This window comes from Geotrypetes seraphini, chromosome 1 (assembly GCF_902459505.1).
Source record: "Geotrypetes seraphini chromosome 1, aGeoSer1.1, whole genome shotgun sequence".
NCBI classification, from domain to species: Eukaryota; Metazoa; Chordata; class Amphibia; order Gymnophiona; family Dermophiidae; genus Geotrypetes; species Geotrypetes seraphini.
Genome location: NC_047084.1, coordinates 71,879,238 through 71,904,443, shown reverse-complemented (window position 1 = coordinate 71,904,443; position 25,206 = coordinate 71,879,238). Strand labels below are relative to the sequence as shown.

The following is a 25,206-nucleotide window of genomic DNA, read 5'->3' as shown; positions in this document are numbered from 1 at the left end:
AGACCACAGTGCCTTTATTTATAGAGCGTGCACACCGTGTTGGCCCATGCAAGAACTCTGTTGAGCGCCCATGGGTGGTAATTTTTGCGGGTGTTCAACTACTCACATAAAATGGACATTCTAAAGGTGCTCAGAGCTGGCAACAATCTGACCAACCAGCATAAAAAAATACTGTACTTTGTTTTCAAGATTACTCTGCCACGGTGTCCGCGGCAAGAAGAGCCTTTATTCCTGTCTGTTCCGGGTTGGTGGAGAAGATCAGATTTAGTCTCCTTTATCCTGCTAAACTCAAAATCCTGAAGGACGGCACGGCATACCTGTTCAACTCAGTACAGGCAGCTAAGCGTTTTTTTTAATACGGACTCTGCATCTTGACCACCTATGGAGACCTGTGGCTGCAGACTTTAGCTGCTTTGGATGTGGCCTGTAATATTTTGCCCAGTTGGTTCTTCCAGAGAGGGATCTCATTTTGTTTTTGTCTGATCCCGTGTTTGCCAGGGTGACAGGGAATTGACCAGGACTGGGATGGCTTGTTCCCAGTTGTCGGGATCCACTGAACTTAGGCTTTGTGGGGTAATCTTGACTTTTTTTCCATAACCTCCCATTTTACATTACAGTGGGGAATGATTCCTGGATAGATCTTCGCATTCTTCCACTGGAGGGCCATGTTTCTCTTTGATTGTTTTTTTCTTTTATTTCATATGGCCTGGTTGTTTATGTTGTTGATCATATTGCATTGTTTGCTGGGGATTGACTGGGTGAAGCATTTGAATGACTGGATGGATGTGTGGGTAGGTAGAAACATAGAAACATGATGGCAGATAAAGGCCAAATGGACCATCCAGTCTGCCCATCTGCAGTAACCATTATCTCTTCCTCTCTCTAAGAGATCCCATGTGCCTATCCCACGCCTTCTTGAATTCAGACACAGTCTCTGTCTCCATCGGGAGACTTTTCCATGCATCTACCACCCTTTCTGTAAAAAAGTATTTCCTTAGATCATTCCTGAGCCTATCACCTCTTAACTTCATCCTATGCCCTCTCATTCCAGAGCTTCCTTTCAAATGAGACTCGACTCATGCACATTTATGCCACTTAGGTATTTAAATGTCCTAATCATATCTCCCGTCCCCTGCCTTTCCTCCAAAGTATACAGATTGAGATATTTAAGTCCGTCTCCATACGCCTTATGACAATGACCACACACATTTTAGTAGACTTCCTCTGGACCGATTCCATCCTTTTTATATCTTTTTGAAGGTGCGGTCTCCAGAATTGTACACAATATTCTAAACGAGGTCTCACCAGAGTCTTATACAGGGGCATCAATACCTCCTTTTTCCTACTGGCCATACCTCTTCCTATGCATCTAGCATCCTTCTAGCTTTCACCGTCACCTTGTCAACCTGTTTGGCTACCTTAAGACCATCATATACAATCACACCTAAGTCCCGCTCTTCTGTTGTGCACTTAAGTTCTTCACTTCCTAAACTGTACCGTTCCCTTGGGTTTTTGCAACCCAAATGCATGACCTTGCATTTCTTAGCATTAAATTTTAGCTGCCAAATTTCAGACCATTCTTCAAGCTTCACCAGGTCTTTCTTCATGTCATTCACACTATCCTTGAATGTGTACTATACTGTAGATTTTGGTATCATCCACAAAGAAGCCAATCTTACCTGACAGCCCTGCAGCAATATTGTTTATAAAAATGTTAAAGAGCAGGCCCAAGAACAGAACCTTGAGGCACACCACCGGTAATACCCCTTTCCTCAGAGCGATCTCCATTGATCACTACTCTCTGTTGCCTTCCACTCAACCAGTTCTTGACTCAGCCCGTTACTTTGGGACCCATCTTGAGGGCACTTGGTTTATTTATTAGACATCTGTGTGGAATACTGTCAAAGGCTTTGCTAAAATCTAAATATACCACATCTAGTGCACACTCTATACAATTCTCTGGTCACCCAAAGAAATCGATCAGGTTTGTCTGACAAGACGTACCTCTAGTAAATCCATGTTGCTTCTGGTCCTGTAATTTACACTTCCCCCTCCCCATTCGCGGTTCCTGCACTCGCGGTTTCATATAATCACAATTTTTTTCTGGGAGGGGGGGAAAAAATTTAAAAAACAGTCTTAATGTAAAAAAAATCCATCTTTTTTTCCTCCCTGCCGCCTTCCCGGCCTTACCTGGTGGTCTAGAGGGCTTTCGGGGCAGGAGCGATGCACGTCGGGAACTCCCTACAGCCATTTCCTGATGGCGATCTGCACGAGGCAGGAGTGTAGGAAGATCGCTCCTGCCCCGAAAGCCCTCTAGACCACCAGGTAAGGCCAGGAAGGCGGCAGGGAGGTGGGGGTGGGTCAGAGCTGGATAATCGTGGTTTTTCGGCATTCGCAGTCCGGCTCTGCCCGTATCCCCCGCGAATGACGAGGGAGAAGTGTACAGGATTACAGAAACTTGACCATTATTTGTTTTAAAAGCATTTCCATTAATTTACTTACTGGCCTGTAATTCCCTACTTCTTCCTTACTTCCACTTTTGTGGAGAGGGGCCACATCCGCCCTTCTCCAGTCCTCCGGTACCACTCCCAACTCTAGAACCTCATTGAAAAGGTCAGTAAGCGGAGCCACCAGAACTTCCCTAAGTTCCTTCAGCACCCTCGAATGTACCCCATCTGGCCCCATCGCTTTATCTACTTTTATTTTAGCTAGCTTCTCGCGAACACAACCCTCTGAAAATCGATCAGAGTCTATCACTCCTCCATCCCTATTCATGTTTGTCTTCTTTCTAGCAGGGACTATTTTCTTCTTTGTGACTCTGTACAGCGCTGCATACGTCTGGTAGCACTATAGAAATAATTAATAGTAGTAGTAGTAGTGGATGGGCAGACTAGATGGGCCATTTGGCTTTTATCCGCCATCAAGTTTCTAATAGGTATCTAATGAGTATTCCTTATTCAGGATACCACTGGGTGTTGAACACCCTCAATATTAAACAAGCTTCATAATTGTGTCCATGGAGGGATAATTTTGAAAATTTGGCATCTATAAAGTCACTGCTATCAGATTTGCTATATGATTTTTGAAACAATGTCACGGTCTCGTATATTTTGTCACTCTCATCTTGGCTTAAACCCTTCACTGGCAAGGTCAAGTATCCACCAAAAAGAAAACAAAACAAACAGCCAAGGAGTCAACTGCAACCACGACGCCCATGATACCTCTTCCTAGCCTACTCTGAGAACAATGCACCCCCCACAACAGAGCACTTTTTGATTTTACTTGTACTTGTCCTAGCAGCCAGCAGCCGGAGCCGAAAGACAATACCCGGGGTGGAAAAAAAAATCCAGCAACTGGACAAAAGGAAAGCAGGAGTGTAATTGGTACCAGCGCGGAGCAGCCGGCTGACGTAATGTCCCAGCTTCAGCCTCCAGCGGCTAGCTGTGAATGGAATTAGTGAGCGCTGTGCTAGTGGATAGCCCGCGCTGTCCAGTGGAAAAAGAGACTCACAGACGTGCTTGTACACGGCAAGGAAGAACTTTCTGTCTCCCAGCTCCTGTCAGGTGTAATCAGGCGCTGTAAACACTTCCCGGAGCTCGTTTGCTGCCAGGAAAAGGCTTATACGGGGTAAAGGGGTTGCATATAGTTTTGAAATGCCGTTTTGCGTTCACACCATTGTAATTGTAAAATTGGTGTTTTTCAGAAGTGAAATGTTGTATTGCTCTGTCCTTTGTTTATTAATGCCCGTTAATCGTATTCAGGACATTCTTCGGGCAATGAATAGAGGTATTGTGAGGGAATGCGTGTCTGCCCCTGTGTGTGAGCGCGAAAGAAAAGTGGAGATAAAGTCCTGCAAGTATTAGATGCATCGGTGGGAACAAAAGAGGGGGGGGGGAGTACCCCGCGAGGGGAGAAATGTTAGCATGGATTAAGAAAAGGCTCGGGGGGGGGGGGGGGCAATGAATGAGAGCTGGCAGGATCGTGGCAAGCGTTACTGCTTCAGAGATTGGAGCAAAAAGTTTAGCGTGAAGGCCCCCGAAGAAGTGATTCCAGACTTTCCCCTGCCCCCTTGCTGACGTGTTTTTGTTATGGTCTAGGCATACACAAAAGACCAGACTTTAAAAAAAAAAAAAAAAAATCAAAGACATTGCGAACCCTTTTATCTCAGGGGAGAGTAAATGTCTCGGAATTTCTTTCATCAAAAAAGAGCCCTTTTCAATGCATTACAGTGGGGAGTTAAGATTTCACCCCACTCTTGTCTTCTTCTCTTTAGAGAATTTGGGGTGGGAGGGGCTGAATTGTTTGTTTGGGGGGTTTATTTTATTTTTTGGGGGGGTTGTAAGTGTGCTTCCCCAGCACTGGAAATCTCTGCAAACCTAAAATTTGGAACATGGTGTTAGTTTCCTTTGAACGGCTGAGTCTAGCCACGCCGTTCCCTCGTCGGTAGATTCATCTGTTTTTTTCCACCCCCCAGCAGGTCAGAGAAACCTCCGTTCACCTCCACTCACTCCTTATTCTGGGCTGGGTTTGTTCGCCATAGCTTTAGTTTGTCCTTTCCCCCTCCCACTCTCTCCTCCTCCTCCTCCTCCCCACAGAGAGAGAAAAGAGTGTGTAGTAAGGTCTCTTTCTCGTCCAGGAAGCTAAGCCGCTCTTCCATGCCTGCCGGCTCAGGAACAGGGGAAAGACCAGCTGCCAGGCTGAGGTAAGTTTCGGTTTGTTATGCGCATAGCTTTTAAGTTTCCAAAGTGCTTGGTTTTTATTTCTTTCTTTATAAGTACGGTCTTACCCTTCCCCGTGGCGTTGGGAAGCCTGCAGAGGATGACAGTTCTTTCTGTCCCCCCGTCCCTACAGCTCTATTCCTCAGTCCTCCCCCCTGGTCAAAAACCACTTTAATAGCCACTGTCAGGTGACTGTTTACGGCATGAAGTTGGTATGAGCCTCCTCCATTACCTGCAGACTTTAAGTAAGCTGTGGAATTTCTTGTTGCTTTAGTTTTGTTTTTTTCTTTCCTTCTGTGTCTGCCCTCCCCCGACTTTATTTCTTATTGGCAGAGCAGGGTTAACTGGCTCTGGCCATTTTTTTTTTCTTCTTTTTTTTGTCCTTTATAGTTCTTACTTTATATATTTCAGAGAGTCCAAAATGTGGAGTTCTACTTTTGTGTATGAAGTATATGTCAAACACTGTCTTCTATTTCCCCCAAGCAGGATTTCTTGGGAGGGCTTTATAATTTTATTTAAGATTTAAGATGAAAAGTACTGGGCTCAGCCTGAGAGGTTTTCTTTTCCTTGACCATCTCATAGTGTGAGCCTCTCATTCCTCTTCCCCATTATGACACATCTGCTGAAAAAGCCCTTGCTCATCTTCCAGACTGAAGCAGCCATAGTGACTTTAGTAAGGAATTGCATTTTGCACCCTCCCTCTTTAAAAAAAAAAAAAAAAAAGGAAAAAGTTTATCTATTTGGATTTATCTCACACATTTTTTTTCAATAGTAGCTCAAGGTGAGTTGCATTCAGGTACACTAGATATTTCCTTGTTCCCAGAGGGCTCGCAATCTATTTGTACTTGAGGCAAGGAAGAGTTAAGTGACTTGTCCAAGATCACAAGGAGCCGTGGGATTTGAGCTGGGCTTCCCTAGTTGTTAGTTCAGTGCTCTAACCACCCTTGGTTTTGAGTTCTTTCATTTTCCAGAATTGCCTGCTGGGAAGAATAGGAGTGGGGCATAAGTAGTCCCACTGTAACCACAAGGCTTAAAGCCTCCTGGGCCCCCTCAACCCCAGGAGCACTTGGAGATGCCTTCTGTTCCCTTTCCTCCCATCACCTTCGTCAAAACCACCCAGCTTTCTAACCAGAGCAACAATGCAGAGAGCTAGGGGGGGAGGAGGGGAAGGAGATAGTAGGACAAGACACCATGCTGAGGTGGGGAAGGGAGAGGAGAGAATGGAGGAGGCTTTTTTTTCCCTAGCTAAAATGTGACAAAGGATAAGATAGGATATATAAGGAATGAGAGCATTGTTTCTTTTCCCACATCCATGATCCACCCTACCCCTCCACTTTACAGCATAGGGGTTGGGATCTTGCTATCTCCAGAGAAGCAGATATTAGGGGGATAATCAATTTGTAAAACCAAGCACATATACCCCTCTCCCCCTTCTATTAGTGAGAGTAGGAAGGTTTACTGCTGCCTCCCAGTTGAGTTCCCCAAAAGGAATATCCTACAGAGCAGTCATGGCTGTCACCTCACTTTCCATTACTTTATGTTGGGGAGGACAGATCATCAAATGCAGGAGCATGGCAGGATTCTCAAGCACAGCTTAAGTTTCCCCCCTGCCCATTCAGAGTGTACAACCACAATTCCTGGTTTTATTGAAGATTATGTTGGCTGCTAAAACATATGCAGAAACCATGTACCGTAGTTGTTTTTTTTTTTTTTTTTTTGCAGTTCCCTCATGGTTGGCAACAGTACCCTGGAGCGGTGTATCTTCAGGGACAAGGAAACAGCGTAGGCCTCTCAAGTGTGCCACCCTGTCTCCCATATGCCATGCTTCTTCAATACCTGTGCAGTCTAGGGCAGTTAACAGTTGTTTCAGCTCTTCAACCGGGGCAACCTGTCTAAAGATCCTGCAGGTTGGGGACAGTAAGGGAAGCTTTAGCATATCTTTTGCTACAAGGAGCTTTTAAGTATTATTTTCAGTGCTGCCAACCTGCACAAATTCATAGGGAATGTCCAGAAATGGTTGATACCTGCCATCAGGTACTACTGGCACGGACTTAACCCAGAGCTTACTGGACTAACCACTCCTGGTCACACCACACCGTCTCTTGGTATCCCTTCCACTGTTGCCACAAGTTTTACCATCTCCAGGCCCTCCACACCACCATCAAAGCAGAGAGGGATACAGAGCCCCAGCTCAAAAGCAAGCATCGGGGCAAGAAGGCCCTACTAAGGATACTTGTGGTACCCCTACTTTCCCCCTTTCTCCATCCATGTCAGCATCTCGAGAGAGAAAATTGTTGTCATCAGTCAGTATGAGGGAGCAGGAGTGACAGCTGTTCTGCCATCACCTCTCCCCCTGCCCCAAATAAGCTCTGTGAAATACCCATTGCTTTAGGAGAGGCAAGAAGCATGAGCATCACCTCTTCCTGATTTTTATTGACCAAAGACCTATTCCCTTGCCCTTCCCCCACCTCTAACCCATCACCTGCCATTTTTGGCAAATGAGAGAGTCCATGAAGATCCTGCCTTGAGTCAAGAAGAAAGAAATGCAAAGGGAACCTAAGCTGGCCTCAGGGAAGATTAGAGGAATGGCTAGGCCTCCCCTCACCCCAGGGCCAGCAGATACCTGTTTTGGGGAAGAGAAAGGGCTTTCAAGTGGCCTCCATCCCTTCCCCAGACTTTAGATAGGATCCTCATTCCCCATAGAATGCTTGAGGAGGAAGTTGATGGGGGTCCTCTGAACTTCTGAGGGACTATGTGGACCATGTGGAACAAAGGAGCTAACCTCTCAGGGTTCCTCACTTGTCCTTACTGTTGGAGATGGTTATTGAGGTTTTAAAGATGGATATAAAAGCTTCCTCTGGCCCCTGCCCCCCACTCTTAATATTAGTACTGAAGCAAAGCTGGCCTTTATGCTGTCATGTTTCTCTGTTTCTTCCCCTGGCCTTCAAGGAATGGAGGAGCAGGACCTGCATTAGGTCTTCTTTTATTTGCATAGGCCTCTGTCCTGGGGTGGGTATTGGGGAAGGAGGAATCGTCCAGTTCTCCTAGATCCCAGTTGGGCAGAACGAGGAGGAAAGAGAGTGTCCGTGAGACAGAGAGGTCGAGTTAGGGCTAGGAACTATATGGCTCTAGAAAAAGGAAAACGGATTGAGCCATCCAGGTTTTACTTCCATTGCTTTCAATGGAAGTAAAACCCGGATGTCTCAATCCGACCTCCATTTTCTGGAGCCCATATGGTAACCCTATCAGGAACATGAACAGAGCCCCTTGACATCTGGACTCTCTTTCTCCTCACTTGGCTGCCAGTTTGTAAACACATTTCTAGTCCTGTTCAAAAGTGCATGCAGCCAGATGGCTTTTCCCTACGAGTGGAGAGGCTAATAAGAAGCCCACGCGGAGGGCAAATAGTGCAGAATCAAAGGGGCGGGCCCAGAGGAAGCATTCCCAGCAGTGGATTCAGAGTGCTGAGGCTGCGGGTTGATTCTTGGGGTGGGAGGGAGGGGGAAGGCGTGCGCGCTCACCAGGGCGGCGGTGGCGGCCAGTGGGGAAGACGCGCACATGTACACACAGCGGCGCCGGCAGGAGCAACCCCGCGAGCTCCGGCAAGGAAGAACTTTCTACGAGGCGAGTTTTTTTTTTCCTCCTCCTGACGCTGCCAGGCGCTGTTACCACTTCCACAGCTCGTTTGCTGTTAGGGACGTTTTTGGATGGGGTAAAGGGTTTGCTTATTAATAGTGTTTAACCATGCATTTAAAAAAAAATAATGGCCCGTCCTTGTAAAGCTGTTTGTCACCAAAACCCCTCCCCCCTTCTCTTTTGTTTGTTGGACGATGCCTGTTAATTGTATGCAGGACATTGCTCCGAGTGAGGGACAAGAGTACTGTACAGTATTGTGTGTGTGTGTCACTGTCTGTGAGCAGCTAAGAAAGACTGACAGAGTCACCCGACAGAGTGAGTAACGGAGCAGAGGGAGTAACGGAAAGCGCTCTGGGGAGCATTATAATGTTAAGCGAGAAATTTTGATAGGGCTTGTAAAGAAATGAATGAGAAAGCGGTTTGCTGGGGAAAGTGTAGATCTCTTTGCATCAGAGATTGGAGCAAAAGTTTAGCGGGAAAGGCGAGGCCGAAGTTGTGATTTCTAAGCTTATTTCTGTCCCTTGCTGACTTTTTTTTTTGTTCTTGTTATGGTCTAAGGTGGCATACTCAGAAGATCCAAAATTTATTTATTTATTTTAAGAAAATATTACGAACTCTTTAAAGTTAGAGGATTGTGTGAATATCTTGGTGGTTTATTGTCTTTCTTCAGTGCATTACATTGTGGGATTAAGATTTTATTCACACTCTCATGTCCCTCTCACTACAGATTTTCAGGGTTTATGTCTTATCTTAAGGGCCTTATCTTAGTTGGATTGCTTTGGGGTTTGCTCATAAAAGATCATTTAAACTGTATTGTATATATGCTCCGTTGGGCTTCTTTAAACTAGTGATGACTGGAGCAAAGACTGTTCCAAAATAGCTGTGGGTTGAACTGCTGGAATCAGAATGACTCTCTTCAAGTTTGAGCTTAGGGTATTGTGGAAAAAGTATTGGAAGTAGTGGATCTTATTTTTCTATTCTGGGTTTTCCATTCATATTTGTGGGTAGCAAGTAAGGATATTAGATCCAAGATTTAAAATAAAAAAAATCCTAAAGGATAAGCTTTCTTGTCAGCAGAGCTGGAGAATATTTTTGTGCTGGTGTCAGTGACAAGTATGTTTTATGGTGTGTTTGGTTTTTTTTTTTTTTTTAATTATTATTATAAGCATCTAACCAGTAACATCAGGATCTGGATAGTTCTGACCGTTGCCCATCCACCTCCCCCCAACCACTTGCCCCATTACCCCTTCTATCAAAATGAGCACGCAGCCTCCAGTTATCCCAGGACAAGCAGGCAGCATATTCTTAACGTATGGGTGACGTCACCGACGGAGCCCCGGTACGGACATTTTTCACTAGAAAGTTCTAGTTGGCCGCACCGCGCATGCGCGAGTGCCTTCCCGCCCGACGGAGGAGTGCGTGGTCCCCAGTTTCTTCATTTCCGCGGAGCGAAGAAGACGCATGTGGTTTCAACGGCCGTTGAAAACATCCTTTTTGCCTTCCCGCTCACGCTTTTTTCTCGTTTTTTCTCTTTTCCCCACTTTGGGTTCTCTTTTTTATTCGATTCAAAAAAAAAAAAAATCTCTCAATTTTCTCTGTTTTTTTGAAACCGGCCCCAGCGGGGCCTGTTGTCACCATACAGGCCTCCGGTTTTGATTTTGCGGAGGCCGTGTTTCCCTTCATGCCTTCTTCAACCGGGCTTTAAGAAGTGCCAGCGGTGTGCACGCCCGATCTCCCTCACTGACCCACACAATTGGTGCCTACAGTGTTTGGGTCCAGAGCATCGGGCTGACACCTGCACCCGTTGTGCCACTCTTAAGAAACGCACCTTAAAAAATCGGCAGATCCAGCAGAACATCCTTTTCGGTACCGGATCTGCTATGGAACCTGCAGCGACGTCGACGGTACCGCAAAAGACGGCACTGACCACTTCGACGCCCGATCCTTCCTCGGGGTCGCTGGCACCAGGTAAGCCGGCTAAGAAGCCTTCCACCTCCCTTGAGCGCCCGCCTGCCACAGTGGCGACGCCGGTCCTCCCGGCCTCACGCCGATCCCGCAAACGCTCCGTCCCGATCTCGGTGAGTGCCTCGTCATCGGCCTCCTCATCACCGGGGCGTGGAGCAGCACCTATGGAACCGAAAAAGAAAAAAGCGGTCCCGGTGCCACCCCTGGATGACCGCATCGCGGCCATACTCCATGACAAATTGCAGGAACAGCTGCAGTAACAACTCCAGCACCTGTTACCGACCCTCTTGGCACCACTTCTTTCGGTACAAGACCGGCCCGAGCCTCGCACCATCCCACCGGTGTCCACCCCTTCGGTGCCACTCAACACTTCCATGCCAGTCCTCTCGGCTGAACCACCCCGTTCTCATCCTGTGGTACAGACCCGCTCTGAGGTCGATCCTCCTCGGGACCAGGAAGGGCGCCGGTCTCCCCGGGACCCAGAATGTCACCGCTCTTCCCGGGACCGGGATCAGCACCGGTCTTCCTCTCCCGGTACCGTCTCCATGCGCTCTGGCAAGTCTCTTTCTAAGACTCGCCACACTGAGCCTTCCACCCTGACATCTCGGCGTGTGCACACTGATATCAGGGACCCGGACTTATGGGAAGAATCCCCACCCGGTACGAGGAGGACGCATCATCCACAGACGAGGAACCCTCAGTGACCGATACCACTTCCAAGCCTGAGCAATCCTCTTTCACCAAATTTCTCAGGGAGATGTCAGCGGCTCTTTCTATTCCTTTAGAGTCCGACTCCAAAAAGTCCCAGGCCTTTCTGGATGCCTTAGACTTTGAAGAACCTCCCAAAGAGTTCCTCAAGTTACCCGTCCATGACATACTGCGGGAAACTTTTTATAAAAATTGGGAAAATCCACTCACTGTCCCCGGAGCTCCTCGTAAGCTTGACAGCCTATACAGGGTCATCCCAATTCCGGGTTTTGACAAACCTCAATTGCCCCATGAGTCTCTCCTAGTTGAGTCTATATTAAAGAAAACTCAGGGCTCCAGTGTTTATGCCTCCACCCCTCCTGGCAGAGAAGGCAAAACGATGGATAAGTTTGGCAAACGCCTTTATCAAAATGCCATGCTAGCCAACAGGGCGAATAATTACACATTTCACTTCTCATTTTATATGAAGTATCTCGTACAACAACTATCCGCCCTACAAAAATACATCCCTGAACGCAAAGTTCCACTCTTTCAACAACAAATTTCCAGCCTCCTTCAACTGCGGAAATTCATGGTGCGCTCTATTTATGATTCATTTGAGCTGACCTCCCGAGCGCCTGCCATAGCTGTTGCCATGCGATGTCTGGCCTGGTTGAGGGTATCTGATCTTGACATCAACCACCAAGACCGCCTAGCTAACGCACCCTGTCTTGGGGACGAACTTTTTGGGGAGTCCCTGGATTCAACCACCCAGAAGCTCTCGGCACATGAGACCAGATGGGACACTCTGGTAAAACCTAAAAAGAAGGCTCCACCTGCTCGTCCTTATAGACCACAGTCCTCTTACCAGCGCAGGTTCTCGGCCAGGCCTCTCAACCCGCCCCAACAGCAGCCTCGCAGACCTCGTCAACAACAACACACTCAGGCTCGCCCTCAATCTCACCAACCTGCCAAGCCTCTTCCTCCGTCAAAACCATCTCAGCCCTTTTGACTCCTTTCTCCAGGGCATAGCCAGTCTTCCACCATCATTACCTCTTCCTAAGCCAATCGGAGGACGTCTCCACCTCTTCCTCAACCGTTGGAAGGTCATCACATCAGACCTGTGGGTCCTCAACATCATCCGCCACAGCTACTCTCTCAACTTCCAGACTCTTCCACCAGACAACCCTCCTATAGAGTCTGCGTCCCACTCCTCCCAGTCCCTTCTCCTCCTAAGGGAGGTCCAATCCCTCCTTCTCAATGCCATCGAAGAGGTTCCCACAGACCAAAGGGGTCAGGGATTCTACTCCCGCTACTTCCTGGTTCCCAAGAAGACAGGAGACCTTCGTCCCATCCTTGATATCCGGGACCTCAACAAGTGTCTGGTCAAGGAAAAGTTCAGAATGCTCTCCCTGGCCACGCTTTATCCTCTTCTCTCTCAACACGACTGGCTATGTTCCCTGGACCTCAAAGAGGCCTACACTCACATTCCAATCCATCTGAATTCACGTCGCTACCTCCGATTTCAGATACAGCACCGCCACTATCAGTACAAGGTGCTACCATTTGGCCTCGCATCATCGCCCAGGGTGTTCACCAAGTGCCTTATTGTGGTGGCGGCCTTTCTCAGGTCTCACAACCTCCAGGTGTTCCCCTACTTGGACGATTGGTTGGTAAAAGCACCTACGTCTCCACTTGTGCTACAAGCCACTCAGTACACCATCTCCTTCCTCCATCTCCTGGGGTTCGAGATCAACTACCCCAAGTCTGCTTCCCACACAGCGACTTCAGTTCATTGGAGCCGTTCTCGACACCACTCTCATGAGGGCGTTTCTCCCCTCCGACCGCCAACGGACCCTGCTCCACCTCTGCCGCCAGGTGCTCCTTCATCACTCCATTCCAGCTCGGCAGATGATGGTCCTCCTGGGCCACATGGCCTCGACGGTCCATGTGCTTCCTCTGGCGCGACTCCACCTCAGGACACCTCAATGGACTCTAGCCAACCAATGGTCACAGACCACCGATCCTCTTTCTCATCCCATCTCTGTGACATCGTCTCTTCAGCAATCTCTTCAATGGTGGTTGAACTCATCCAATCTTTCCAGGGGTCTACTCTTTCATCTACCCCCTCACTCCATGATCATAACCACAGATGCCTCCCCCTATGCATGGGGAGCTCACCTGGGAGAACTTCGCACTCAGGGACTCTGGATGCCTCAGGAGCGTCAACATCACATCAATTTCCTGGAACTCAGGGCCATGTTCTATGCCCTCAAGGCCTTCCAGCACCTTCTCTACCCTCAGGTTCTTCTCCTGTGCACAGACAACCAAGTCGCCATGTACTACATAAACAAGCAAGGCCGCACCGGATCTCCCCTCCTCTGTCAGGAGGCCATCCTCATCTGGACCTGGGCCAAGGCCCGCAGTCTCTTCCTCAAGGCTGTCTATATCCAGGGCGAACAGAACTCCCTGGCCGACAATCTCAGCCGCATCTTCAACCTCACGAGTGGACTCTGGATCCCCCCACACTCCGCTCCATCTTTGCTCAGTGGGGCACCCCTCAGGTGGACCTCTTTGCAGCTCTTCACAACCATCAGCTGCCCCAGTTCTGTTCCAGACTCTTCTCTCCTTATCGTCTGGCCCCGGATGCATTCCTGCTCGACTGGACGGATCGGTTCCTCTATGCCTTTCCTCCACTGCCTCTGATGTTGCGGACGTTATTCAAACTCCGCAGGGACAAAGCCACCATGATTCTCATCGCCCCTCGGTGGCCTCGCCAACACTGGTTCTCCCTCCTGCTCCAGCTCAGCTCCAGGGAGCTCATTCCTCTTCCTGTGTTTCCTACTCTACTTACACAGCAGCATCAGTCTCTACTGCATCCCAATCTGTCCTCGCTCCACCTGACAGCTTGGTTTCTCTCGGGCTGACCTCTCCAGAGAATCTATCTCAGCCTGTCCGTCGTATTCTGGATGCCTCCAGGAAACCGGCCACCCTCCAATGTTACCATCAGAAGTGGACCCGGTTCTCCTCTTGGTGTCTGCTTAATCATCACGATCCCACCTCATTGGCGGTGGAAACCGTACTGGACTATTTGCTCTCTCTCTCAGACGCTGGCCTCAAGTCGACCTCAATCAGAGTCCACCTCAGTGCCATCACTGCGTTCCATGAGCCTATCCTCGGAAAACCTCTTACGGCTCATCCCCTGGTTTCCCGGTTCATGAGAGGCCTCTTCAATGTCAAACCACCTCTGAAGCCTCCTCCAGTCGTCTGGGACCTGAATGTGGTTTTATCAGCACTCATGAAACCTCCGTTTGAGCCTCTTGCCACAACTTCACTCAAATTTCTGACGTGGAAGGTGCTTTTCTTCATTGCCATCACCTCTGCCAGGAGGGTTAGTGAGCTGCATGCACTGGTTGCCGACCCACCTTTCACTGTTTTTCACCATGACAAGGTGGTTCTGCATACCCATCCTAAATTCCTTCCCAAGGTGGTCTCGGACTTTCATCTCAACCAGTCCATTGTGTTGCCTGTCTTTTTCCCTAAGCCCCATTCTCATCCTGGGGAACAGGCGTTGCACACGCTGGATTGTAAGCGTGCCCTTGCATACTACCTTGACCGTACCAGGGCTCACCGCTCGTCTCCTCAGCTCTTTCTGACCTTCGATCCTAACCGTCTAGGTCGTCCTGTCTCTAAACGGACGCTTTTCAACTGGCTTGCTGCCTGCATTGCGTTCTGTTATGCTCGGGCCGGTCTCACACTGGAAGGTGCTGTCACGGCCCACAGGGTCAGAGCTATGGCTGCTTCTGTGGCTTTCCTCCGTTCCACGCCCATCGAGGAAATCTGCAAGGCGGCCACTTGGTCCTCAGTTCACACATTCACTACTCACTACTGTCTGGATACCTTCTCCAGAAGGGATGGGCACTTCGGCCAATCCGTGTTACACAATTTATTTTCCTAATGGCCAACCATCCCTCCTCCCTCTCTGTTAGCTTGGAGGTCACCCATACGTTAAGAATATGCTGCCTGCTAGTCCTGGGATAAAGCACAGTTACTTACCGTAACAGGTGTTATCCAGGGACAGCAGGCAGATATTCTTACAAACCACCCTCCTCCCCGGGTTGGCTTCTTAGCTGGCTTATCTTAACTGGGGACCACGCACTCCTCCGTTGGGCGGGAAGGCACTCGCGCATGCGCGGTGCGGCCAACTAGAACTTTCTAGTGAAAAATGTCCGTACCAGGGCTCCGTCGGTGATATCACCCATACGTTAAGAATATCTGCCTGCTGTCCCTGGATAACACCTGTTACGGTAAGTAACTGTGCTTTATGGTGAATATAGCCGCAGCTCTGTTTATTGATCATGATAACAAATAACATTATCAGCATAATATTCAAATTACTTAACATCTATTAACCAAACCAAGCTCCTCCCGAGCTACCAGATACATAGCATTATATTGCTCGCGACCCCCGCCACAGCAGCAAGAGTCTGAGGGGTGGAATGAGCAGATGCCCCTTTAACCGGATCGCCTGACCCCAAGGCAGGGCTCCCAGCTGGCCCCACCGCTTATCGCCGGGTGAGCCCCAGCACCCCGTAGCTCAGGAGAACCGCCACAGGCCTGTAAATCATTACAGGCCCCCCCCCCAATAAACAGAGCTGCATCAAATCAGCCCACCGCCAAATAATTGAGTAAGCGCCCCCAATTCCGCAGCATGCTGGCAAGGGTGAACCGTCAAACCAGTGGCGCCCCCAGCAGCAGCCACCCTGCTCGAACCATAGACTTACCTTGTCAGCTGGCAACACCTCAAAACACCCACTCAAAAGTAACCTCCTCCGAAAAGTCTACAACAATCAACGCTCAACAAAGATAACCATTAACCAAGCGTGTAGCAACCCAAGCATGCCCCCAAACATCGAATCCACGGCCGCGGACCCCCACTTCCCGGCTCAGGAAGGATCCCCAGAGCCATGCTTAGGGCACTTGAGAGCAGAATGCTGTTGACCACAGAGCGAACAATCATGTCTGTACAGGCCGGAAAGGAGCAAGTTGACTTGTTGAATCGCCAACAAATGTCTGGGCCGGAGGCTGTGCCAACCGCGCCACCCATTCTGGAAATGCCGTTGACACCTGTGAAGAAAAACTGAGAGCAGGAGCAGCACCCCCCATCCCGGCCCATAATCCCTGCCTGAAACCGGGCCCACCACCCAGCCTCATGGAACGTACCCACTCTTTGGAAGAACTGGGGCACCCGGCCCACACCAGGAAGACCATGCTGGCGGCCAGGGGGGAATCCCACCCTGGCCCCAATGCATTGGGGAACCCACAAGGGCTGGGCCCCCCAGGCCCCCGGGTTGTCCAGTTCCCTGACCACTTGCCCCTGCCTCTTTACCTGATGCAGAAGTCCTGCAGCCCTCCTCTGGGCAGCCCGAGCACTCCCCCCTCCCAAACCAACTGCCGCAACTCCCTCCGGAGCAGCAAAATCCAGCACCGGCAGCTCCACCAAAACCCCGCCCCCCACCAAAGCACCCGAGCTACAGCCTGCCGAACAGCCTGAAATTGCACTGCCCGACTTGCCCCGCTTACACCTTGACGCCGGAGATGCAGGCTGCTTAGCGTACCCAGTACAGACCGTCCACCTTGGACCCGCCAGAGCCAGCAAGGACGAGTGCAGCGTGCGCCGCAGATTTAGAGCGGCGCTCAGGCTGCTCGTGCACCTCCCTCTGGCCCACCTCCCCCCGCTCTGTCAGCTCCTCAACCACCGACTCACCGGCCATGCAAGGAAGCTTCACCCTGGCCTCCGAGGAAAAATCCACTGCCGCACCGACCGCCGCCATCCTAGACGAGCAGGAGACACGGGACCCAGAACACAGGAGAAGCCACGCTGGGGCGAAAACCACCACAAAACCGCCTCGGACAAAAGCCGCCCTGGAGGACCGCTGGAGGAACCGGGTCCTCCAAGGTCCTGGCTTTAAAGCCTCGCCCCCCCCCCCACGACGCCGACCCCCCCCCACCCCCTTTCCACCTAATCCCGATGCGACCTCCCAGCGAGAAAACCTAACACCAATGGCCCTCTACACTCGCTGCCCCCCCCCTTAACTACCTGCCTGTCTCAATGGGCAACACATGGGCCTCCCAGCCTCGTGTTACTTTCCACCCATCGAGACAAGCTCTTGGGCTACACTTTCCTGAACAAAAAAGTGTTTTTTGTTGCTGTGTCAGGCCTCATTAGACATCAACACCAAAAATAATAGAATAGTAAACAATAACTTAATTGTAACTACCTTTTGAGCATTATACTACCAAAACGAGCTGAAAAGAGGCAAGGATGATGACTTCTGGGTCAGCACAGTGTGGTCTTTTTTTGTGTGTGTTTTTTTTTTTTACTGATTTAGTACATATAAAGGCTCATTTTCAGAGCATAGACTTAGTAGTCCTTTTACTAAGGTGTGGTAGCCGTTTTAGCGCACGCTAAATGCTAATGCGTGCCAACGCGTCCAAAGGATATAATGGACGCGTTAACATGCGTTAGTGGTTAGCACACACTAAAATGGCTACCGCACCTTAGTAAAAGGAGCCCTTACTGTATAACTTTGTAAGTCCAATGTGCTTCGAAAATGAGCATCATTAGCTAAGTTTCAAGGACTGTTCACTTTATCGGCCTTTGAAGATGAATCTAGTAAAAATGAATTGCTGCAACTTGTTTGCCCACACATTTCTAGTGAATTAGTCACAATACTTTGAATAGACAAGCAAACAGCAGTTTGAATTGTTCTAATCAGTCTGTGTTCAAAATTTCCATAAAAGCTTGTTATGCAGGAAGTAGGAGTAGGAAGGGGGTGATCTGTCATTGGATCATACCTCCCAGTCTCTTCCGGCCTGCTGAACTCTGGAGTGCCATCAGACTCTCCGAGTATGAGCATATTCTGATATAGTTTAGCACAGCTAATAGTCTGATTTGGGGGTCAAAGGGCCAATGCTCAAAGATTTGCAATACAGTGAAACTCTATCACGAAACTAGCACTGACAAAATGTATGTATTTTTGTAACCCACTTATGTTTAGGCGGGATATAGATGTTTTAAATAAATAAATAAATGCTCTGCGTAATAAGTATGCAAATTCATGCCACATTAAAAATCATACATTCCAACTCTAAATCTTGCACTTCAATAACTAATGTATAGAGTATATTGTAACACAATTTATTAATACATCCCTCTATACTTTAAAGTCTTCACAGACCTCACTGGTGTTGCTGTGGAATTCAAACTTTATCACCAATATTGAATACACCAATATTGTCACTGGTCCCAATTCATCTTTTCTGTCGATTCTCTTTCATGTGTATAATATAAATTATTTCTATAATTTTATTGACATAAACATATACTTCAGATGCCCCCTCCTTTATTAACATGTAGTGTGGGTTTTAGTGCCGGCAGCGAAGGTAACTGCTCCGACGCTCATAGGAGGGGAATAATTCTTTTTCTAGGAATTCCCCTGCAATAAAGTGGGTGTGTATATATGTATATATATTTTAGATCAACTATAGCTTTCAAATCTCATTCAAGAATTAATGCTAAAAGATAAAAAGGTATTTATTTTAATTCTATCAGCCATCTTCATCCATCAAAAACTCACTTTCATGCAAAGATGGCGTTGTCATCTATTCCCTGATTGTTATAGTTAACTGATCATCTCAAAGTTAATCCCAAAAATCCCGCCTCTGTCTAAACCTAATCAAATTAATGTCATCCATCCAATTCAAGATTTAAACCAAAAGGGGTTACAGTGTTCAAATAGAATATCCATTGTTCTTTAAAATGTAGAAAATATTCTTAAGTCAGAAGCAGAAAGACCCAGAAAACTGCAACAATCCTTTCTTTCTTTTTTAAAGTTTTGGGGGAAGGGGGGTTGGGTATGTCTGGCTGGGATGGGTGCCACTAGACAATCATGACGCCAACAAAAAAAATGCTCTGTTGGTCCAGTGGACCCCCCTCTACCCAGTTTCAAATTGACATATTGGTCTAGTACAGTGGTAGGCAAACTCATTAGTCAAAAGAGCCAAAATCAGCAGTACAAAGATTAAGATTTTTTTTGAGAGCCATACCCCGTGCCCGCTTGCGCTATGACGGCTACGTCAACCCGACTGACACCCCGCTTGCCCGCACATAGTCAAAATCAATGACATGGGGGAAAAAATTTGTCTCTGTCCCCGCCCTGTTCCCGTGAGCTCGGTCCCCATCCCCGCAAACCACCTGAACCCATCCACACAAGCCTTGAATAGTTTTATACTGAACTTATTATATTAAAGTATAAAAAGAAACAATATTCTGCACAATTGTCAATTTATAAATCAGCGTCTTCTCCCCACTCTCTCTTCCCCATTTCCCTTCAGTGTCCTCTGCCCACTCTCTCTCTACTTCCCTTCAGCGCATACACATAAAAACAAGCAAGCAATTTTATATAATTTTCATTCTATTCATTCATAAAAATTAAAGTCTAAATAATGCCAGTCACATAACAAAACATGATTTTACCTGCAAGGATTATTAGATGTCTTTCAGCAGCTCCCCTCCCTCCCCCTTACCTTCGTGGCCAAGTCAAAATGACCTACCAACAATAAAATTTAAAAAAACACAAAGCACACTGTACGCAGAGAAAATGTTAATTATCATTTATATTCCGCAGGTTTTGAAAGAGGTCAAGGCAGATGACTTTATGCAATGTCACTTTAGTAAAACTATATAAAAATAGACAAATATACCCCCTCCCCTTTTACTAAACCGCGATAGCGTTTTTTAGTGCAGGGAGTTGCGCTGAATGCCCTGCGCTGCTTCCGCCGCTCATAGGCTCCCTGCACTAAAAACAACAATTGCAGTTTAGTAAAAGGGGCCATAGTGCAAAATATAGACAGCAGATATAAATTCTCAAAACGGACACATTTTGATCACTAAATTGAAAATAAAATCATTTTTCCTACCTTTCTTTGGTAATTTCATCAGTCTCTGGTTGCACTTTATTCTTCTGACTGTGCATCTAATATTTTTTCCCTTCTTTCAGCCTCCTGTATGCTTCTTCTCCTCCAGACCTCATTCCCTCCCCCAACTTTTTCTTTCTTTCACCCTGCCCTCTTGCTTTCTGTATGTCTGTCTTTTCTCTCTCTCTGTGCCCCATTTCTTTCTTTCTCCGTGCCCTCTTTTTTTCTTTCTTTCTGTCTGTCTTTCTCTCTCTGTGCCCCATTTCTTTCTTTCATTCTTTCTCCATGCCCCCTTTCTGTCTGTCTCCCTTCTTTCTTTCTGTCTCCTATCCCCCCCCTTTTTCTTTCTTTCTTTCTCTCTCACTGCTGCCATTGTGGAACAGGCCGCCGCCGAGTTCTGAGCTCTCCCTGCTTCCCTTTCTCGCAGGTCCGACCAACTCTCGCCACCCGACATCAAGAATTGGAGAGGAAGTTCCGGGCCAGCAGGGCAGCTATTGGCTGGCTCAGAACGTCCTCTCTGACATCAGAATTGAAGTTGAGTGTCAACAATTCTGAGAAGAAAGTACTTTTTGGCTGTGAGAGATTGGATGAAAAACATGGAGCATAAGTTGGCCTGCTATATCCTGCTTGCTTAAGAATTACTCTTCATAACATGACCAGAGAATTTGATGATCATCGACAGAAAAGATGAATTGGGACCAGTGACAATATTGGTTAATACATGTTAACATTACATGTTAATAAAGGAGGGGGCATCTGAAGTATATGTTTATGTCAATAAAATTATAGAAATAATTTATATTATACACATGAAAGAGAATCGACAGAAAAGATGAATTGGGACCAGTGACAATATTGGTGTATTCAATCTGTGTGATAAAGTTTGAATTCCACAGCAACACCAGTGAGGTCTGTGAAGACTTTAAAGTATAGAGGGATGTATTAATAAATTGTGTTACAATATTAATACATCATCAAAAAAATCTTCAGTATTACCTGGATAAAGTAGAAGATTAATCAAGGCCCAGCAAGAAGAGCAGGCCGATCTTCGGGCACTGGCACCAACGCACAGGACATGCTGGTGCCCAGATCACAGTAAGAAGCGGTGGGGGGGTGCCGGATCGCAGAGGGGGAGGGTGCCGGATCGCAGGGGGGGGGCCTTCGGGGGAGCAATGCCGGTTCTCGGGGGGGGGGGGAATAGAGCAGCGCCGCTGGCCTCGAGAGGGGTGTGGGAACGTATCAAAGCGGGTTTCCATTATTTCCTATGGGGAAACTTGCTTTGATAAACGAGCATTTTGGATTACGAGCATGCTCCTGGAACGGATTATGCTCGTAATCCAAGATACCACTCTATTCTGGAATATTTTATCAGATAGTGATATAGATACACAGATTGACACATGTTTTTTGTACATTGTATTTGGCTTTTGTGTGTTAGTTTCCTAAAAATTGTAACAATCTATCATGAATAGCACTGGCAATGGAATGACAAAAATTTTGGACATCAGCTTGAGGTTGCATAACTTAGCCCAGTCACACGCAGCTGTGCTGCGAGTACACCTAAGTTGAATTGGCAGTTTATACAAAGTAATAACTGTATGAATGTTGTAATATTTGCAAAATGCAAATTATAGTAACAGAATGACAGACAAGTGCACACTGTTGAATATTTATTTATTTAGTTAGTTTGTTTTCTATCCCGTTCTCCCCAACGAGCTCAGAACATGTTATAGATTGTTCTCTCAGGGTTTCCGAGCTCAGAACATGTTATAGATTGTTCTCTCAGGGTTTCCGCAGCTGGCATTGTGCTTGTTGCAGGTTTTCGGGTCTCGCTGCGTCTTTGTTAGGTAGAAACCGATGTTTCAGCCACTATGCTGTGGCTTTCTTCAGGGTATGCTCTGAAGTCTGCAGTGTGACTTTGTAAATAGTTGGTTCACTGACCTGATTGGAAATAGGGCAGTCCACCAATTTGAATTTTGGCGGGAAAGTCAGTTGGTCAGAAATTTAGTTTTGCTGTGAAAGTCCATAGAATGGAAAATGTCTCTGGTAGGTTTAAAGATGTTCAAGTTTATTAAAATTTTGAGAAAACGCTTATCATAAATTCTAAGCGTTTAACAATAAAAAAGGGGATACATTTATCATTCTAAAATGACTGCACAAAACAGACAGATGTAAAACAAGAGGGAAGTGGGGGGAACTACAGTTTAAAAGAAAAGAGAACGTAAAGGGTAACCTGTGGAGCTGGGTTAGATGTTCTCTCAGGGTTTCTACAGCTGGCATTGTGCTTGTTGCAGGTTTCCGGGTCTCGCTGTGTCTTTGTCAGGTGTTACAGGTTATTTACCCCACTCCCCTTTTACAAAACCGTGAAAGCGGATTTTAGCGCACTGAATGCTCTGTGTTGCTCCCGACGCTCATAGAAACTTTATGAACGTCTGGAGCAGTGCGGAGCATTCCATTTTTATGGTTTTGTAAAAGGGGAGGTGGGGGGTTATTTATTTAATTTGCTTTCTATCCTGTTTATTTATTTATTCATTCAATTTTCTATACCGTTCTCCCAGGGGAGCTCAGAACAGTTTACATTAATTTATTCAGGTACTCAAGTATTTTTCCCTGTCTGTCCCGGCGGGCTCACAATCTACCTAATGTACCTGAGGCAATGGGGGGATTAAGTGACTTGACTTGCCCAGGGTCACAAGGAGCAGCATGGAGTGAGTGGGCAGATAAATGGCAGATGAGTTTTAATGTGGAGAAATGTAAAGTTATGCACATAGGGAAAGGGAACCTGATGTACAACTACATGATAGGGGGGGATGACATTGGGAAAAGGCAACCTAGAAAAGGACTTGGGGGTTTTGGTGGATAAAACAATGAAACTGGCAGCACAATGCGCAGCGGCCTCAAAAAAGGCGAACAGAATGTTGGGCATTATCAAAAAAGGTATCACTACCAGAACCAAGGAAGTTATCCTCCCGCTGTACAGGGCAATGGTGCGACCGCATCTGGAGTACTGCGTCCAGTACTGCTCGCCGTACCTAAAGAAAGATATGGCGATACTCGAGAGGGTCCAGAGAAGAGCGACAAAAATGATAAAGGGCATGGAAAACCTCTCGTATGCTGAGAAGCTGGAGAAGTTGGGGCTCTTTTCCCTGGAAAAGAGGAGACTTAGACGGGATATGATAGAAACTTATAAGATCATGAAGGGTATAGTGAAGGTAGAGAGAGACAGATTCTTCAGACTGGCGGGGGCAACAAGAACTAGAGGACACTCAAAAAAATTGAAGGGAGATAGGTTTAGAACAAATGCTAGGAAGTTCTTCTTCACCCAGAGGGTGGTGGACACCTGGAATGCGCTTCCAGAGGGGGTGGTTGAGCAGAGTACGGTTTTGGGTTTCAAAAAGGGATTGGACGAATTCCTGAAGGGTAAGGGAATCCAGGGGTACAATTAGAGGGTTATTATACAAGACAAAATGCTCTTGAGTAATAGATCACTACAGGTCATTGACCTGGGGGGCCGCCACGGGAGCGGACTGCTGGGCATGATGGACCTATGGTCTGACTCGGCAGAGGCCATGCTTATGTGCTTATGGGTTTGAACCCACAATCCGAGGGTGCTGAGGCTGTAGCTTTAACCACTGCGCCACACACTCCCCTGTTCTTGCTAACGAGCTCGTGTGTGGCGCAGTGGTTAAAGCTACAGCCTCAGCACCCTCGGATTGTGGGTTCAAACCCACACACTCCCCTGTTCTTGCTAACGAGCTCGGAACGGGTTACAGGAGTTGTCCAATCCACAACTACCATAAAGCATGTCTGAGCTACAGATAATTTTTAAGTAAGACCCAATGAAGGAGGACTGCTTGTGTGCACTATTACAGAATAAGTTATTCTGCAACAACTGGTGAGGCAAAGTGAACACAATTCCAGGCATCGGTGATCAGTGTTGATGATTCTTGACAAGTTGAGAACTGTCACTCAACTTCTGTTTTCTTTGCCAGCGGAATGAAATACATGACCTTTTGTGATCCTATTTATTCAGGAATGATAGCTCCACTGTGCTAACACGAACAACTTGTCCTGTGTAAAATATTTCCCTCTTTTTTTATGTGGTATTTGACAAGTACAAATTCTCCTTGATTGATTTTACTGTTTTTCACAGTTTTCCATCTTTCTTCTCTTTCCCTTTCTTTTCCTTCATATCATTTTTCTGTCACTTCATCTTTTTGTGCTTATGATCTGTTGTTTTAGCTGGAATATCACTTACTTTAATAAGATGCAATACCAGTCAGTATGAAACGGTGCATATGTTTTGTGCCACAGACTGCCCTGATATCATTCAAATGGTGTATTCATATCTTATTGACTTATGTTATTTCTTTCAAAATATTTATATATTAAATTTTCTATACCGTTCTCCTAGGGGAGCTCAGAACGGTTTACATGAATTTATTCAGGTACTCGAGCATAATTCCCTGTCTGTCCCATTGGGCTCACAGTCTATCTAATGTTCCTTGAGACAGTGGGTTAGCAAGTGACTTTCCTTTTACAAAGCATGGTTAATATAGTATGACATGGCTTGATAAAATGGTAAGGCAAGCGTGCATGACAGACGGCATGGAAGACATGGAACGGCAAACATTGTGTGGCAACCATGGCTTGAGAGATTGTAGCATAGCAGACAGTGTAGTGCGTATAGTATGATATATGAGGACAGTGGTGAAACAGTATGACGTAGTGTGGTAGAACACTGTATGATAGAATGTGGTATGTTCACACATAGGACAGAGCTTATCAGCTTGTGAGACTCATGATAGTGGATCAATCAGAGCCCTTTGTCAGAAGGTCCAAGGGATTTGGATTGGCAGGTCCAGGGGATTTGGATTAATGCAGGATCAGGAGAAGAGTTATGTTTTTATAGCTTTCCTGAAGTTCAGTAGGCCTTCCAATGATCTTATTCTGGTAGGTAGTTTATTTCAGAGGCGGGATAGGTAGTGTGAGTAAGATCTTTTTCAGGCACTCTCAAGGCGGAGGGCGCATGTAGTTGCTTTTCTTGCGAGCGAAGCAATCAATTCAAGCCATGGAGTGGAAGTTTGGAGGCCATATAGGCCAGTACCATGGAAGAGTTTGTAGGCCATCACCAGGCCTTTGAATATACATTGTTTGTCAATCGGTAGTCAGTGGGCAGCGCCAACACTGGGGTACTGGATTTTCTATGTGAAGATTCTTC

At 47.0% G+C, this 25,206-nt stretch overlaps 1 protein-coding gene across 6 annotated transcripts in view; it reads left to right on the top strand.

Moving 5' to 3' along the window:
• The first annotated feature begins 4,554 nt into the window (after positions 1-4,554).
• RAI14 (retinoic acid induced 14) overlaps positions 4,555-25,206 on the top strand; it is a 243,961-nt gene continuing 223,309 nt past the window's right edge. For 2 of the 6 annotated variants that reach the window (XM_033933097.1, XM_033933087.1), the window contains exon 1: positions 8,231-8,342. In XM_033933097.1, the coding sequence (XP_033788988.1) occupies positions 8,277-8,342 (66 nt within the window). In that variant the 5' untranslated portion in view covers positions 8,231-8,276. Of the gene's footprint in view, positions 4,703-6,453; positions 6,626-8,230; positions 8,431-8,646; positions 8,670-25,206 lie in introns of those variants that run through there. The other 4 variants (XM_033933107.1, XM_033933134.1, XM_033933126.1 and 1 more) reach the window with 4 other exon arrangements.